Source organism: Echinococcus granulosus, assembly GCF_000524195.1.
Source record: "Echinococcus granulosus chromosome Unknown EG_S00034, whole genome shotgun sequence".
In the NCBI taxonomy this organism is placed as follows: domain Eukaryota; kingdom Metazoa; phylum Platyhelminthes; class Cestoda; order Cyclophyllidea; family Taeniidae; genus Echinococcus; species Echinococcus granulosus.
Window position 1 is genome coordinate 718,257 of NW_020170414.1, and position 16,540 is coordinate 734,796.

The following is a 16,540-nucleotide window of genomic DNA, read 5'->3' on the forward strand; positions in this document are numbered from 1 at the left end:
GTATAAGCCATGCGTGTTATTTTCCAACACCCAATAAGATGTTAACAATCGAATAAATAGTGACAGACTTATAAGCAGTACGTCCTTCTCAAACAAAAAGTGGAACTTTAGTCGTCTATTTGCATTCATTTTACTGATTCTTAAAAAAACAATAAAGGTGTTTCTAGCTTTAGCTTCAAAAATTGTGCACTACCAAAGGAAAGAGTACCTGGTTACTGCCTAGCCCGCATTTTAATTTGGGCTAATGATTCCACAAATTAAAGCCCACCCTAAGAGCACTGAAGTCTCACGAATAGGCTCTTTAAGGGAGTTGCGCCTTTCCTGCCAAAAATTTGAGGAATTCGAACTGGCAAGGGCAATCCATTAAGGCGTCTCCTGGTAAGGCAAGACAGCCAAGTAACTCATTCTCTTGTCAAATTTAAACCAAAAATTAAGTACCTTCTTGTCGTTTCCTCGGAGGTAATGAGATTTTGAACAGATTTGATTTGGGGAAAGTGCGTTGCTCTGTCCAAATTATTGCCATTTTAAAATGTCATACTTACTCCAACAGTAGAACCATTTTATTTTCAGAAGGTGCGTTTTTATATGATGACGATATGCAAAAAACGACCGTCTGGAAACGTTATCAAGGCCGCGACAATAGGATGGTCTATTGTTCAATCAACTCAATCCCAAAGTTGCATGCAATGCCACATGGCTGGACAATGTTTGCTAGCTGCGACTTGAAGGTAGTGAAAAACGTGAAGGAAAAGACCAAAGAACTTTACAGATGGATCACAGGCATACCAATGTATGCACAAAGTTTAGCCAACACTGAAGTCTCTCTCTCTTCTTCACATTTACTTATTTGCAACAAAGACTAGGAGACAAAAAAGTCACCTTTTGCCTGATTCATTCGTTTATGTTAAAGAAAAAACTTATTAAATCATTTGGCGCATGTGCCTACAGTGTTTTATTTTGTTTTGGACTGATACAAAAAATACACTTAGGTGTTATTTTGATCACAAGTGGAGGGACTTTTCATTGCCAAAATTGAGACCCTGGACATTTCTTGTAAACAGGTCCTAGATTTAATTATTGCCCGTAGATGCAAATAATAGAAAAAGGAAAATTTCATCCAAGAGCTTATAGGTAAAAATTTGGGCTTGCAAATCATCATAAAGAGGAGACAAAAATGAGGCAATGAGGACATTTGATAAACACTCTTTAAGTACGAAGGAAGGAAGGAAGTTCTTGTGGTTTTTGGCATGACCCACCGCAATGACCTACTGCTAGTAGTGGGGACTTGTAAAATGTGTTTATTTACATATAGCCTGCGACATTGACATCCGTCAAGCTGTTAGTATGATACTCTGTTGGGGTTTTCTCCCTTTAAGGCTTCAATATCATAAAATGTCAGCTGAATCTAGTTTGACAGTGCTAACAACTAAAACACACCTCTATAGCTGCAAAAAACTTTTTGTGGTATTTGCACGCATTATCTCGAGAAGTGGTAGCTGAAGAAAGTTGTGCATTATTATCGGAAGAGGAGATGGAGACGAAGGTAGCGGTGAAAGCTACTAATTAAAAGGGTCCCACTTAGGTGTCATACGTTAACAGATAAGAAAAGGCACCCAAGGCTCTCAATTTGTTCTTTACTGCTTTTATGTAGATTTTAAAAACGAACCTTTGGGAAAGAATCGCTTTCTGACTGACTTATGACAAGTGCTGACGCTTATGCTCCTCTGTTAGGGGAAAGGACACACCATTGGGCATTCCAGACAAACCCATCAACCATCCCACAATTCATCCCCAGAAAACCATACTTGCAGGTGGATGCATTCGCCACGTAATTCTTGCTGTGACACTCAAACACCGACGGCTTAGGCAAGTCCATACAATCCACTGCGAATATGTGTGAGACAAAGAGAAACGGAAACAGGTAGAAATGGTTGGTTAGCAACAAAACAGGGATACTGTAGCAATCCCCATTCACCGCCTTTTTACCTGAAGCTACTTCTCTAAGTTGTCATTATCAATTTCTCTTGGCATGAAACAATTCCTTGCAAATTAGAACGGGCAGTCGAGAGAAAAATGTGGGCTGAAATGAAACTTTAATAGAGGTATTTTCTTTAATCTTGGGGAACGAAAAAATTCCCGATAAAATGAAACTTACAGCTATTTTGGGGAAGCATTCCGACGAATAAAATATTTCTTGAAGCTTTCTGTGTTTATTTAATTTTTACGCTTGAACATTAAGCTAACTCATTTAGCCACCTTGCTGCTGGATTCCACTCTTGACTAAACTAGCTGAATCCTGAATTCTCCCTGAGGGGGTTATTGGAGTACACTGGTGCTGTGGACAGTAGGGCTGCAAGCATAAGAAGGCAAACAAAGAAAGAAACCGAAACTGCAGAGGCTGGGACAATTGACCAGTTGAATGCCTTATTAACATACCGTCGGGTTATTATTAAGTGCCGTCCTCACTTTCTTGCAGTTGTCGTCTTTTTGCGTTTGCTACCACACCCTAGTCGGTGCTTCCACTTCTACCCAAGGGTTGGGAATGGAGGTCACCGCGTTAATTTTTGGAGTTTTCTGCTTTTTTTTGAGGGTTTTTCTGTTTGCCTTTTTTCACTGAATTGAATTATGCCCATCCGATCGTTGTGCGCTATTGGTGAGCTCCGTCAACACCAATTTGCCACGCCTTTGATGCTTCTGTGATTTTAGACCACTTTTGTGCATTTGTTTAATTATATCACAGGAGTCATTAACTTAGCCACTTCGAGATGAAAATCTTACATCTTGTTTAACAAAGTAGTAGTCCACATTGCCGGTCATCCGAGGGTCTTTTTTAATTAATTCTCCTCTATAAATAGAAGTAGGGGCTCAATTATCTCTGTATATAATTTTCCAAAGAATGTATCTATGTTAATTATACATATTAAAATCAGGGAATTTGAAAACGAGGAACTCATTTTAGCCTGATCGTCAAGAATGGCTTTGCAGAATAACTGGTGGTTTTGTTTAACATAACGTCTAATTAACATGAATGATGCAATCAAAATGTACCTAGGTCCTACTGTAAAATAAGGAAATAAATATAACGGTGAGTACGAGAGAGGTTCATTTGCATCCTGGACTTTTGAATCACCTAGGTGATGCAGAATGCAGCAGTAAACGGCAAGTGGTTCTGCTGCGAGTACGTGAATATCGTAACCGCCTGTTCAGACAGGAGAACTTAAACATGATACAATGAGCATAGTGGTGGAAGGGTCAGAAATCTAGCAGTATAATATTTCAATTGTGGGAGCATTTCGAAAGTTGTCATCCGCTGGAATGAGTGTAAGCTTATGTGGAGGAAATAAAACGTCTTCTGCTCATTAATTTTTTCTGCCGCGATTTAGTGTGAATGACCTTTGTGTACTTCACTACATTTGGAGGTATTAATGTTTCCCAGTCCCTTATTCTCATGAAAAGTACGTCAGTGAAACCTTTCTCTGTAATATCAATAAGTAGAAAGGCAAATGCTTCCATGATTTGGTAGTTTCAACAACTTCCATTAAACGTCCTCTGAATGTGGAACTACCACTACTGAAGTTGTGGAGGAAACTTTATAGGCAAGTTTGTTTACGATTAGGGTGTTTCTAAATCCAGCACTTTTATCATTACCTCCCTCCCTCCTCCTCCTCCTCCTCCTTTTTTTCCAAATTTTCTTAAGCACCTCCACTTGAGAGTACAGATGCATTTAGTCCGCATAGTATCCATCATGGGATTGGATTTTGGCCATAAAGTACTGCAAAATACATGCTTAATGGGATGCAATTTACTCAAATGTCTGTGAATGAAGTTGGAAATTCAGCCAGTCTCATGGATTCCAACAATCTCACCTTTTTGTTAGCACTTTATGGTCCATAATAATTGCTATTAACCAATCAAATCGCTACCCATATGACTACCACTCCATATTCGAGTAGAAGGTCATATTTTCGGTCAAATTAAAAGCTCCATGCCCAATAAATAAAGAGGACTTATTGTTTGCGCATTTATTTGTTCCCTATCCGTCTATGGTGACGACTTTTTGCACTAATTTTTGGATCACAGACAAGTTGACTGAGCTAAAAGCAATGCAGCGGGTGTCGGATGCGCCTGATGTTGGCTTTTGTTGGTTGTGGTGGCCTACTTTCCACCGGCGGTCTGGCGGCTTTACATTTTAAAACATCCTAGTTTTATGGGAGACGGTGAGTACAACCATAAAATTGAGTTATACAAAGTGCCGACAAACGAACAGAGACGCAGTGCTGTGGCTGACGGCCAGAGTATTTCAATTTTGCGTGATTTCCGTTTAGCAAGACTGAAGTTGAAATTGTGGCGATACACTGCCATGATTTGGTTCGGTTGAAGCTCCAATGTGATCTAAACAAAGTTTAAGATTTAGCAGTTGGCTGTGGCGCGAATACACATCAATGTATTCATCTTGTCACCATTACGAACTTCCGCTTTATAAATACTCAAGTGAATTCCTTCATTTCCTCAATGACGGCCTAAATTGACAGCTTACAAATTCTCCATCCTCTTATGCCATTTTCATTTGCTGCTATTTCAACACTCTCACATATATGTTTTTCCTGTTTAAAATGAGAGTGCATCCCTCGATGCTGCAACGCAGCCCCTTCCACCATAAAAACCAACCCATAAATGCATGGATTTACTTATACATTTGTATATACATACACACATGAGGTGAAAATGAACATCATTACAATTTGATACAAAATAGCCGGGGGAAGGGGATATGAAAATGTCTATTCTTTACTTCTCAAATGCCATCTTTAAGACCTCGATCACCACAAACCGGGACAAGGTGGTAGGAAATATTTCGCAGACACCTGCGATAAGCTCTGTTGCCCCAAAAACCATAGAGTACTGGATCTATGAAGATACACACTCGAGACCACAGCGTCACCAGGAGCAGGAGTTGTCCATTCACATCAGCAATAAACCACCTCGCACACAGCCAAATTGCCCGAGGTCCGTGGCACACAACGAAGGCGATAAGGATGCTGGCCAATACCACCACAGTCCGCTTATGCTGCCGCTGAAGTTGTCGCACAAAGACAGAGTCTGTGACATTATCATTGCGAGTCTTTTGTGCCATCAAAATCACAGGTTGATAGAGCTCTGTCATGCTCTTACGTCTCCCCTGATTTGGCTCTATCTCCGGGCAAGTGAGCTTGCGTTTCGGTCCATCAGTGCTGCAAGCAGCGGACGTGGAGCAGTCAATGGAAGATGTGGTGCGAGTGAGAGCTGTGGTAGATGATTTAACAGTTAGAAAGGAGAGGTAGTCGGCTGAAGTGTTTTCATGTGCCACAGGCAGATGTTCGTGAGAGGTTTCGGGCACGTCCCACAACTGGTTTAAACGCACGTCCAATGGGCGGTTCAAGTTCTGATCACTACTGCCGGTGATGGTGAAGGTTGGTATACTGGATTGTGTGAGAAGCTGTGGCCGTGATGAGTCAGTTTTCGTGAGAGAAGGACTTGAGGCCGCCTCCTCATCGATAAGGAACGTGGTTTTGCTTGAATTACTCGTTTGACGTAAAAGAAAACGTTTGTGTCGTTTTGCAACCTAATGGAGTAAAAAGTGGAGGTGAAGCGGTGGAGCAAATACCCTGAATCATTTGTTTATCAACAAGACTTAATGTTTAATAGTTGGTTTTAATTACGCTACCTCAATTAGGTAAGATCAAGAATGAAGTGAAGAAGCAACTTCTACTAGCAAATAGTTGAATAGCCCTATATGCCACATCAATCTCCCACGGTGACAAATGGGCAATGTACTTACAGGTCCCAACATGAATTCGTAGTCGAAAACAGGTCATTACGAATGCTATATGTTGTTTACAATTTGAAGTGCTACTGACCATTACTCTCGTAACTTTTAATTACCATCTTCTACCGGTTGTTTATCCAAAAAAATAATGTGGGTCAGGTCATATTTCCAACAAATTTTATTTCTTAAAACCCTAGTTCAATGAAAGAATACCTACTTTTGTAGCCTCATCTATTAATAGTTGAACTTTTTTCTTTCCCAGGTAAGATTCATGGTAGCGGAGTGAGGATGTTCAACCACCCATATTCAAACTCGGATTTTGTCCAAGATGTACCAAGATCTTGTATGAAAAGGTATACTTAATCAACCTCTTGCTTCTCCGTAGTAGAAAAAAATGAGGTGCGGGTGCATGTCTGTGCATTCTACCTCTCTCTTGCCAATCGCATACCAAAAATGACTTTTTCCAGAGTGTTGTACGGCTTGACCAAAACAGTACTTTGGTCCCCGAACAATACAGAAGCAAATATTTTGGCAGAATGTCCATATTGTCGTTCCAAATGCTAACAGTAAGTGTCTATAAAGTTTTATTTGTAAGACTTCTTTTTCCCCCGTTGTAATCTTCGTTCATGTTTACTTAAAACATGACAGTTGCAACAGTTCACACGCCTTGTGTAACAATCACTCTTCTAAGGAGCGAGAAAAACTTATGCTCTGCAAATAAACATCCTGCAAAGAATGAAAAGTACAAATGAAAGTGGAGAAAATTAATGATGTAGCCGACAAGTTACTGAGTACTGGAAGTTTATGATAGTGCCAAAAACCGATTCCAGATGCATGTTAACCTGTCTCCTGCATCAGCAGTCCAACCATTTGTACGAAAGGATGGTAAAGTAGAGGTTTAGATGAAGATAGGGAGAAATTCTATTTAGACTGCTGCAGCGCACTCGACATCTTTGGTGATTTCCTCGTAATGAGGACTAACTCATTTTTTCATTTTGACTGATCGCAATCATGTCTCAGGAATGACCACGATGGAGGTAGTACTTTAGGAGGTGTTCACACCACTGAGGCTTGGACTACTTGGCCTTAAAATATATACAAGAATTAGGCCAGGTGCTAAGCTGGCGGTTGTGAATTAGGAGCATTTATCAACTACTTGCTGAAATTTCAGCATTTGTGTCGGCAAGAGGATTGGTGTTATCTCAACAATGCTTACTGAGTAACGAAACGATGGACTTGCTAATTGCCAAGTTTTTCCCATCTTTAACGAGTCGGCCTCCACGCTCTGCCCACGCCACTCACGCTATTTGCTTCTAAATCTTCTGGAGCATGAAACTACTTCGTGTTAATGCATACCGAGAGGAACCATGAATTCACCCTAAGCTTTTTTAAAAAATCTCTGATTCATTTGCAATCTACTGGAATTTTGTCTCTCAGCTTCATAACTTAATCTTGCGTGTATTGCTAGAAGTAGGAAATATTTGCTGGTTATTTACCTGAAATTCCAAATATGAAAGCCAAACAATTCTATTGTCATTGGCTACAAAGAATTAGTTTAATGGAAAAGTATAGCTATTCTAATTTCCCTGCTTTTCCCATCAAATGGAATGGCTTATGAAAAGAGGAGGAATTCATCGAGTCCAGCATCTCTGCGTTATGCTTACAGGCTAGAGGAAACACTTAACTGATGGCTCAAAGTGAGATGGTACCCATCTGCCAACTAGCATTACTAACCTTTCGCATCATTCACGAGGTGTCGTTTCCATGTTTTAGTGTTTACACGACGTAAATCAAAATAACAGCAAAACCTTGGCAACTTGATTTTCAAACACTTCTCTCAGTTCAGTGAATCAAGAGCAAGGGTGGCCATAGTTGCAAGACATTAAGGTTTGCAGGGACCATCAAGATCATCCCACCAACTGATGATAATCCCTTAATCCGCCCTGCGGGTCATAATAACGCTTCTGCCCTCCGTTTTTACGATCGCAGATTATTAAAATGTTCGTAAAGGATCTTCTCTCCTCCATATAACAAATCCAGGCTTTAGTAAAAGGGAGACGATTGACATGAAGTAGAAATTTTAAAAATTTTAAAGAAATGGAGTTCCTATGTGACGTCTTTAACAGGTTTAAAATCCTCACCTTTCTGTAGATAAGGCAATTGGTAGAGAGGAGGAATGAAGTGGGCATGACAAACAGCCCAACGAAGACACCAATGCTGGTAGAGAGAGTGTGGTAAAACAATTCCGATTCCCCTTCCTCCACATCACTGTGGTCTTCGTATATCCAGCACCAAATACTGCTGCAGAATGCCACCAGCATAACGATGAGAGGCAGAAAGCACAGGCAGAGACGAGAAACTCTTTGAAATCGTATCGCAAAAAGGCACTTGGATGGTGGCTGATTGACAGCATTCGCTGCACTTTCCAAGTCTACTGCAGTAACCACATTTTGAACCCTTCTACTACAGTAGCAAAAACAGCAGCAGCATCCGAGGCAGGATGAAGTCTGTTTCTCTGTTGCCACCCGAAAGGGATGAGCAAGCGGCCGTCCACATTCATTCGGTGTTGTTTTTCGGCTACTGTGACGAGAAGTGCTGTGAATGGCGTGGGCTCTGTTCACCGCAATCCACAAGATAGCGCCCACTTCAACTGCTTGAAAGGTGTCAAGGAGGGCCGAGGTGGTCACAATACCTGCGATGCCTACATTGGTTTTGTAGATGGAGTACGCTGCGGAGATGAGAAGAAGTAAGGCAGTAAGGAGATTGGATGAGGCAAGAATTAGTAGACCTTGGAGATACACCCTATGTCGACGGCTCTGAGATCGCCAAGTCATTTTACCACTGGGTTTGGAGCACCGCTGAGTCATATTCGTGTCCTGTTCCAACCGATTGATTGAAAGGAGGGATGATAGTCTAAGAAGAGATATGTCTGTGTTGGGAACGAGCATCATCGGCTTCTTTGATGCCAGAAGACGCGATGTAGTTTCTGAAACACGCCTCTGAGCAGACGAGTCGAGACTGCCTGTTCGGTTAGACCTGTGATCTGAATTGGTTTCATCAGTGCTGTAACCACCAATGGAATATTTCTTATTTCTGGGCCCTACACCCAGCATTCTAGAGAAGATGAGTATTCCAGCATTGGTAGCGATTCCTAAGCATGCAATGAGGATCGCAATGCTTATCTCACTCAGGAGCATGTCTGCGTTGTGGGGGTAACATTGATGCCGTGGTCCCCACGTAGAAACGGCGACTGGATACTGGTGAACTGGTGCACCAATGGGCGTACAGGCGACCATGTGATTGGTCGAGGCTGCAAGTTATATTAACGAAGGGAAAATGCATACACACATGGGACAAGGTGGGATGGGTGCTTCAAAGTACAATCTTATCGACAAAAGTGCGTAAAAACATCTGACGTTAATAGAACTGCTTAGAGGTCACGTTTTATGCCGTGATGAGCTCTTATATTTTGGCTCCGATACACGAAAGACCTAGCACTTCAGTTGAGGAAACAAAGTACTGCAAGACTAACCTTAATCCTTAAGTTTCTATGGCATACGCATTTTTGTTTATATCCTCGGCACCCGTCACCTCATTAATTTAGAATAATAAGTATGATTACAATAATCCAAAAAGTGTAGACATCTAGCAGTCGGCTTTGTTTGTGGATCACTTTTAAAAAGGACTTAAGAGGTGGTGATCCCAGCGAAAATGTACGTTTCGTGCGAAGCACTTCCCATGAAGACGATTTCGGTAAAACAAAAAACAAGTTGAGGATTATTTAAAATACAAAGACATTCATACAAACCTACATTACTGCAGGGAATAGGAGTTGAAATTGTGCCGGTTAACAGATGACAAATGCTACCTTGTCTTCTAAGAAATTAAAAATGCTTAACCATTTTACAAAGTGGTGCGCAAAACCTGAAATCATTAACGAGAAATAAGTGGAAGCAGATGACCAAGTATGTCTGGAGGGAATCACGAGTGACTTTTGTGTTCCCCTTAACCTCACGAAAGCATCAGCTAAAGGTGGCCTGATTGGTAGTTTCACCTTAGAAAGTACTGTTAGTACGGTTGATTTGTTTTAAAACAACTAGTGTTGCTTCTTCATCAGTAATGGTAGTAAGGCCTTATGCTTTCACTGGTCCAGTGTCCGATTTGATTCAGGAATGCAAAAGTGAACCTGCTTTTCGTCACAGTAGAGGACGCTCTATCAGCTCTACGGTTTCAAACCGCCTGTGCTGATCAAAGGCCGGAGATGTCTCTCCATTTACCAAAAATTACAAATACTGGGAGGAACGCTTGACTCATGTACAAAACGCAGGTTGAGGATGGATCAGGTATTCAAGGCCACAGGAAAGACGGAAGTCCATGTGATGTGTATGACATTCAAACTTCCGACTGCTAAGCGAATGAATGTACCATCACTGTGTCTTCTATGGAGACAAAAAAATGGCAGCCGGTTTGGGTTTTACGCCCTTGTTTACACGGGAATTTCTCTAATCACCCCACATTGTTGCGTGCACATTTAACTGCTTTTGTCTGCCATCCCATCGGCATTAACGATGCCTCAGTTGGGTTGAATGCCGATATGATCACCCTCTCTCGCAAGTAATAGTCAGAAGTTCTTGATACTTACTGCCATTTATAATGCCGCTTTGGCAAAATTTTTATTTGTAACTGTAGAATTGATATTCCCGGTTTGAAAGGAGTGATCCTTGGAAAAGATATGTGGTGGTGACCATCTGTGATAACTAAACCTTCCCTAAAGATGGCTGCTAAAACACACTCAGAGTGCGATCAGACGAAGGGGAATGGGAAAGTTGAACCAAGATAGAAAAATGAAACAAGATGCACCGATCCGGCCATGAAAATTTTTTATTGCGCCATGAAGAGTAGTTGTGCTACTGTGCAGTGGGGCAAATATCACAGTTTGACATGGCACCAAGTCTAGAGGTCGGAAAGCACGCCAAAGCTTATCTGAGGCACTAAGTGAAACCACTTGATGCAATATGCTATTGTAGTGTCCCAATGCTTTCCCGAAGACGAAAGAAGAGATAATACTCGGGCAGAATATACATATTCAGCACAGAGAGGGTATTTGTGCTACTGGCACGGCCCGAAGGCCAGCCCACCTGGCATGGTACATAAGCCCAGTCAAAAGTGGCTCCTCGACAATACCGAGAGATAAACAACCATCGTATTACACTATTGTGGAATGTTTGCAATTAACACAGGCAAGTCTAATAAATGCGAGTATCCAAAATTACACCATTTTAACTCTAATCTGTCCTTTAATCTTAAAAATAACCAGATAAATAAAATCCATGAAATATGGAAAAGTTGGACAGTTATTTTGAAACAAGAAAATGATCTTCCAAATTGTTCTATTGGTTAGGTGAAAGTCTTTCCACAAACAATGCCTTTTAATTGACGGACAGAAGATCAACGACCATTCCTCCTTCATTTAATCGTAAAAGGAAGATCAAGCTGTCAACCACTTTAGACCGCAATTGGCAGGTACAACAACTTTCATGAGGGTTTAAATCACCAACTTTGCTAAACTACACGAACTGGAATGACTGTCCAGGCAACCGGCATGTAAACAAACACGAGTATGTCCCTCTGTTTACCTCCCATGTCCCATCATAGGATGGCCTGGGAATGGCAGCCTGTGGCACGGAGTGAATCATTTATCAGATGGAAAGTCTGCACACCGACTACACCCCACCGACACGCACACACCAACGGCACGCACGCACACACACGTCCAAACAACATTTGGAGGAATCCAGGCCAAATCTCGCAGTTACGCATTGCTGTGTCCAAAAATTTGTTGCGCAGCCCTCAACCAGGCCCGGGATTTGGCTTGCTCAGAAGAGTTGCAGGTGCAGGCGCGCCAAAATCTACTTTTGACAAAAAAAAAATTACCAAGTCCTTACAACCAGTAGGCGCACATTATTGGTTCTTTTTCTTTTTCCTCCTTAGCAGTTGAACAACTACTTCATGCTATTTTTTTGAAAAAAATTGTCTGAAGGAATTGCGATTGGTGTGTGTCAGGGATGTTTCTTTTAAGCTCTGCATAAAGGATACAAACATAAGTCCTCGTTTTTTTTCTAGATTTCAGAGTGCAAATGCCTGCAGAAATTTTCAGTTTTTAAAATGCAGCCATACAAGAACCTCAAGTGCAAATGGTTTCAAGATGTGTAGGCTTCTTTTCTCCATTTCTAGCAATAATTTTTCCACTTTGAGGTTGGTAGGAAAAAAAGGGCGGGATTTAGACAGAAAAGTTTTGCGCAACCAAAAGGTTGGTGAATCATTTACCCCGGACGCAATTTTGTTGCCACCAAAGCTAAGAGAAATAATTGCCCGAAAACAGAAACAATTATGAGTGCAGTTGCCTACCTTGGTGACACAGGACTTTGCCTGGACAAGCACCAACAAAAGCTTCAACACTTACCCTACCCAGTGAGATTAGGGGGTCTTATGCGAAACTACTTTTTAAGTCGCTCTGTCTCCTTCAACCCTCTTCTTTCAACTAATCAAAATGTGCACTAAGGGGCTCCATTAGTATGTGGACGAGAAATGAGCTATCGTAACGCAATATTGTGGAAAACGGTGGCATTGTTTGTGCCGATAAGCTGAATGGTCCAGAATAGCGAATTCCTTTATGAAAGTAAACAGGTTATGACATTACACACTAATGACTTCGTAATGCCCGATCTTTTTAATAATTTTGCTTTCACAAACGATTAAAAAGCCTAAGCATCAAGCCTTCCTTCTTAAAGATCAAATGTTACAAATGCTGGAAAGAGCTGATTAGGTATGGAGTCCCGACAATTTCTTCCCCACAGCACTCCTTGGCATTCAAAAGCAGCTTTTGAATGCCAGGGTGTATGTAACAAATTCTCTTTTCTCTTTATACCCCATTCTGACGACCTAGCTACAAATCGCACAAACTTCTATTCCGTCATCTTACCTGAATGCAGCGCTGAATTGTTTCAGTTTAATGGGATATGGATGAGGAGAGCATTGTAACGCGCTGTACCCTACACCGCCAATCATCTTCCTTCGTTCCTACATACGATGTGTTTGCAACCACCTTTCAAATATTGCTGTTTTGACAAAACCAAATGTGATTTGGGATTCATTCCTACAAGATTTCGTTAAAAGTACTTAGATAATTATCTTGACTTTACAAAGATAATCAAAGTGCGATAGCGTACTGAGTGACTTTGATGGGCTGGCGAATGTGAGGTGGTGAAATTGACTACGTCTGTGCTTCGGCGGCCTAACAAAACGTGTTCTTGGCCAAAGGAAAGAAAAAGCACCCCATTTTCCCAAACAGAGTAACAAATTGGTGTTGGTAACGCTCAATTAGGAGAACTCCTATCCAAAAGTTGGCCTTCTTGATGAATGAATCGAGGTACGGTTGCGAACGCGAATAAAGCAGACTTTCGTGATAAAGTTAAATCTTCCTCCTTTCAATCAGTATTCGAACATCTACCGATGAATCAACATAATAAGAATGGCTCTTGAAAAAAGCTACACTTTTTTACGCATTCCGTTCCACTTAAAGACAACCTTTGTGTGCTTTTAAATTTCAAGTGCAGAGGGCAACTTTTGCGATTAAAACAACTGAAATGTCGTTACTTGTAGTCGGGTCGTCAACCTACTTTCAGTATTTTTTGGCCTTTTGCAGTTTATGCACTTATACTCGGCAATATAATCGACAGGAGTAAAGTTATGTTTGATTTCAGTAATTCCTTCCCTGGGGAATGCTTGTCGATGCCGACTAAAATTCCAGCAATTTGTCAATTTGCTTCCCACAGAATCTGGTCCAATTTTTTTTTAAAAAAAACGTTAAATTCTTCCAATTTTCAATCATTCTCTCATTGCCAAGTACAGCCGAGTAATCACTCAGGATCCTGTTATAATCAGGAAACCGTGAGAAAGAAATACTGGGGATATCCGTATTGAATATCATGAGATAGAAATCCCTGGCTAACCGATTTGCACAATGTGCAGCAGCTTTTCTTCAGTTTACAAAATGCAGCTCCCGAACGGATGGAAATAGGCAATCGTCGACCTGATGCCTGGATTCACTCCACAGAGGCACTCGACACTTATCAAGACTGAATCCGGAAATGGGCTACCATTTGTCAGAGCGGGCGTCTAGTCATTCCATGCTACAAATATGCATCAGATATGCTGACATTTATCCACTATTCGAATTGGAATGCGCAATTTTGTCCAGAGCTACCTAGCATAGCAATAAAAGTTAAATAACTGCTTCGTCTTCCCCGCAAAGACGAATAATGTTAAGAGAAAAGCCTTCCCATTCTAAGTGAAAGAAGCTAGAGTTAAACGTTCCTCTCATTACAAGTTTAATTAAAGGGAAGTTTTTCACAATAGTAAGTAGGATATGGTTTTGACGATTAATAAAGTACATAGACTAATAATTAGGGTGGAATAAAAAAGATGTCTCCTTTCTCGACTTTCAATCTATCTGTTTGAGAAATGGACCGCTAAGTACATAAGATATGTACTTTGGAAGAAGCAAATGTGCAGCGATTTCAAACTAGAAGTAAAATTTACATGACTGTTAAATTCAACTTTTGCTTTTTTTTTACAAAGACCTAAAAATTGCCCTAATAAAGAAGTTATTTTCTAGACGGAAGTCCTTGAATAGTTGACGAGAAAATCATCCGATGTCTACGACAAAAAGAACCTCATTTCTGCATTCAAAGTCCACAAATTATCCAAATCCTTAATTTAAGGCCAAATTCAGTCAAAAATTAGACCAATTTTTACAAATCCTCGACTTCTGCTGCCTTCCTTTTGCTGCAATAAAGTGAGTTTGGAGTCCTCCAATTTCTTCTTCTAAGTCTAGGTGATAATTTTAAGGCATAATCCCTTTTTCTCTGCATTTTTTAGCCGGAAAAAAACGTGAAAAAACGACTGTGTTCAAAAGGTGGCCTTTTACAGAGGGGAAACAACCATCGTCTAGAATATGCCGTCTACAGACTTGGAAAATAACAAATCTGCATTAAATCAGGTAAACAACTGGGAACGCCAACTTTATTTATAAAATGACAAATAAAGATTAATTCTTTCTTGCATTCTCTTCTTTTTTCACGTAACTTTAACCTGCACTCGAGTTGACATTTTTGGTGAAGTCCCTCGAGTGTCAGCGCTTTTAAACGTAAATGCTTTAGCATATTTAGTGTTTATTTTTTTGGAAAATTCAAAACTATAACTGAATTGCTGAAATTCTCCAGTCCTTTTAATTTAAATAAATTGTGGAGGATCTATTATCATGCAACTATTTAAATGCAGCTCTCGAATCAGTGATTAAATTTACACAAGCCATTGTACAAACAGCCTAAACTCCATGATACCACAAATGCACAACCTTGATTGTTTAAATCTCCGGTTCTGGTAAAGGGCCACTTTTGGTGTCATGGCTGTTGCACCTTCACCGGGTGGGCTGGCCTCTAAGCAATGCCAGTAGCCTGAGTGTTGTCTTCTTTCGTCTTCGGGGAAGTCTTGGAGCGCTGCAATGGTGGCAGCAAAAAGCGAATCCGATCTGATTTCTACTGCTGGGTGATAAACCTTAGCATGGTGGACGAAGGACACATGCCACAGATGGGAGAATGGATGACGACCCATAACAGAAGAGTGAGAATGACGTCTGCCTTTGGCAACTGTCCAGTCCCGTGTTCTGCAGGAGAGTCATTAACAACGGAAGCGAAATTAGCCTCGGGCCATTTGGGAAAGTTTTGACATGGAGTTCCCCTATCGTACCTGCATAAAGTTTTCGAAAAAGTGAGCTCCTGACACAGCCTCTTCTTCTCAAATGGCTGGAGAGAAGCCTAATAGATATGAGTGGGCAATCTCGAAGTAAAAATAACATGGCAAGGAGGAACAGACGCAAAATCTTATCCTCATAGAGCTGTGTTAAATCCCTTCCTGCTTTGCATAAATCAGCATTTAGGCCAGTGCTCCTAAGCCTAGCCATGGACACGCGTAATGGCAAGCTCGATTTCCCTTCCCCGAATCCAGTTCCCAGGCCAGATGAAACACTAAATCCAGTAGAATTGCCAGGAGAGTGACGTTGAGATCAGATATCTTCCCAGTTGCATGGAAATTCGTTAACAGGCACGTTTGGCTCGTGGGTATTTTCCTTACAGCACCTATTGCGTTGTGATGGCTGACTCGGGAGGTTGACCAACGAGAGCGCCTGGGACGATGCTCGAAAGAGGAGGCGGGCTACGTTAATCGTTGTTTGTTTAATCCTGTGGTTTTGGTAAAGAGCCACTCTGTGTCTTGGTCATTGTACCTTCGTCAGGTGGGCTGACTTCTGGGACATTCCAGTAGTCCCAGACCCTTCTGCATGCTGAATACATTCACTCCGCCCAAGTATTATGTCTTTTATCGCCTTCAGGAAAGTCTCGGGGTCCTGCACAAGCGCTGGCCAAAGCACAGTATCAGCTTATTCTTGGGAACCTAAGAGGATGTAATTTTAGGCTTTTAAAATGTAAGATGTGCAATTTTTTGTGTCAGAATGAAATAAAACTACATTTACCATCACAACCCAGAGATACAGTGCCACGCCTTGGAAGGAATAAAGCTACAGACCATGTCTCGACGAGTGTTTAGCCGCTGTTAACGAATAGAGAGTGAAAAAAGTTCATCGAAATATTACATCATCTCACTTCTGCACTCCTG

General features: G+C 41.2%; 1 protein-coding gene across 1 annotated transcript; it reads right to left on the minus strand. All coding sequences in view use genetic code 11, as the record gives it.

Annotated features, from left to right (window-relative positions):
* Window positions 1-2,248: 2,248 nt before the first annotated feature.
* On the minus strand, window positions 2,249-9,102 carry EGR_05027 (hypothetical protein; the record flags this gene model as incomplete). Its single annotated transcript, XM_024494276.1, has 3 exons — window positions 2,249-2,350; window positions 4,832-5,602; window positions 7,948-9,102. The coding sequence occupies 3 exons, from the start codon at window positions 9,100-9,102 to the stop codon at window positions 2,249-2,251; spliced, it is 2,028 nt and encodes a 675-aa protein (XP_024351370.1).
* Between the last annotated feature and the right edge of the window lie 7,438 nt (window positions 9,103-16,540).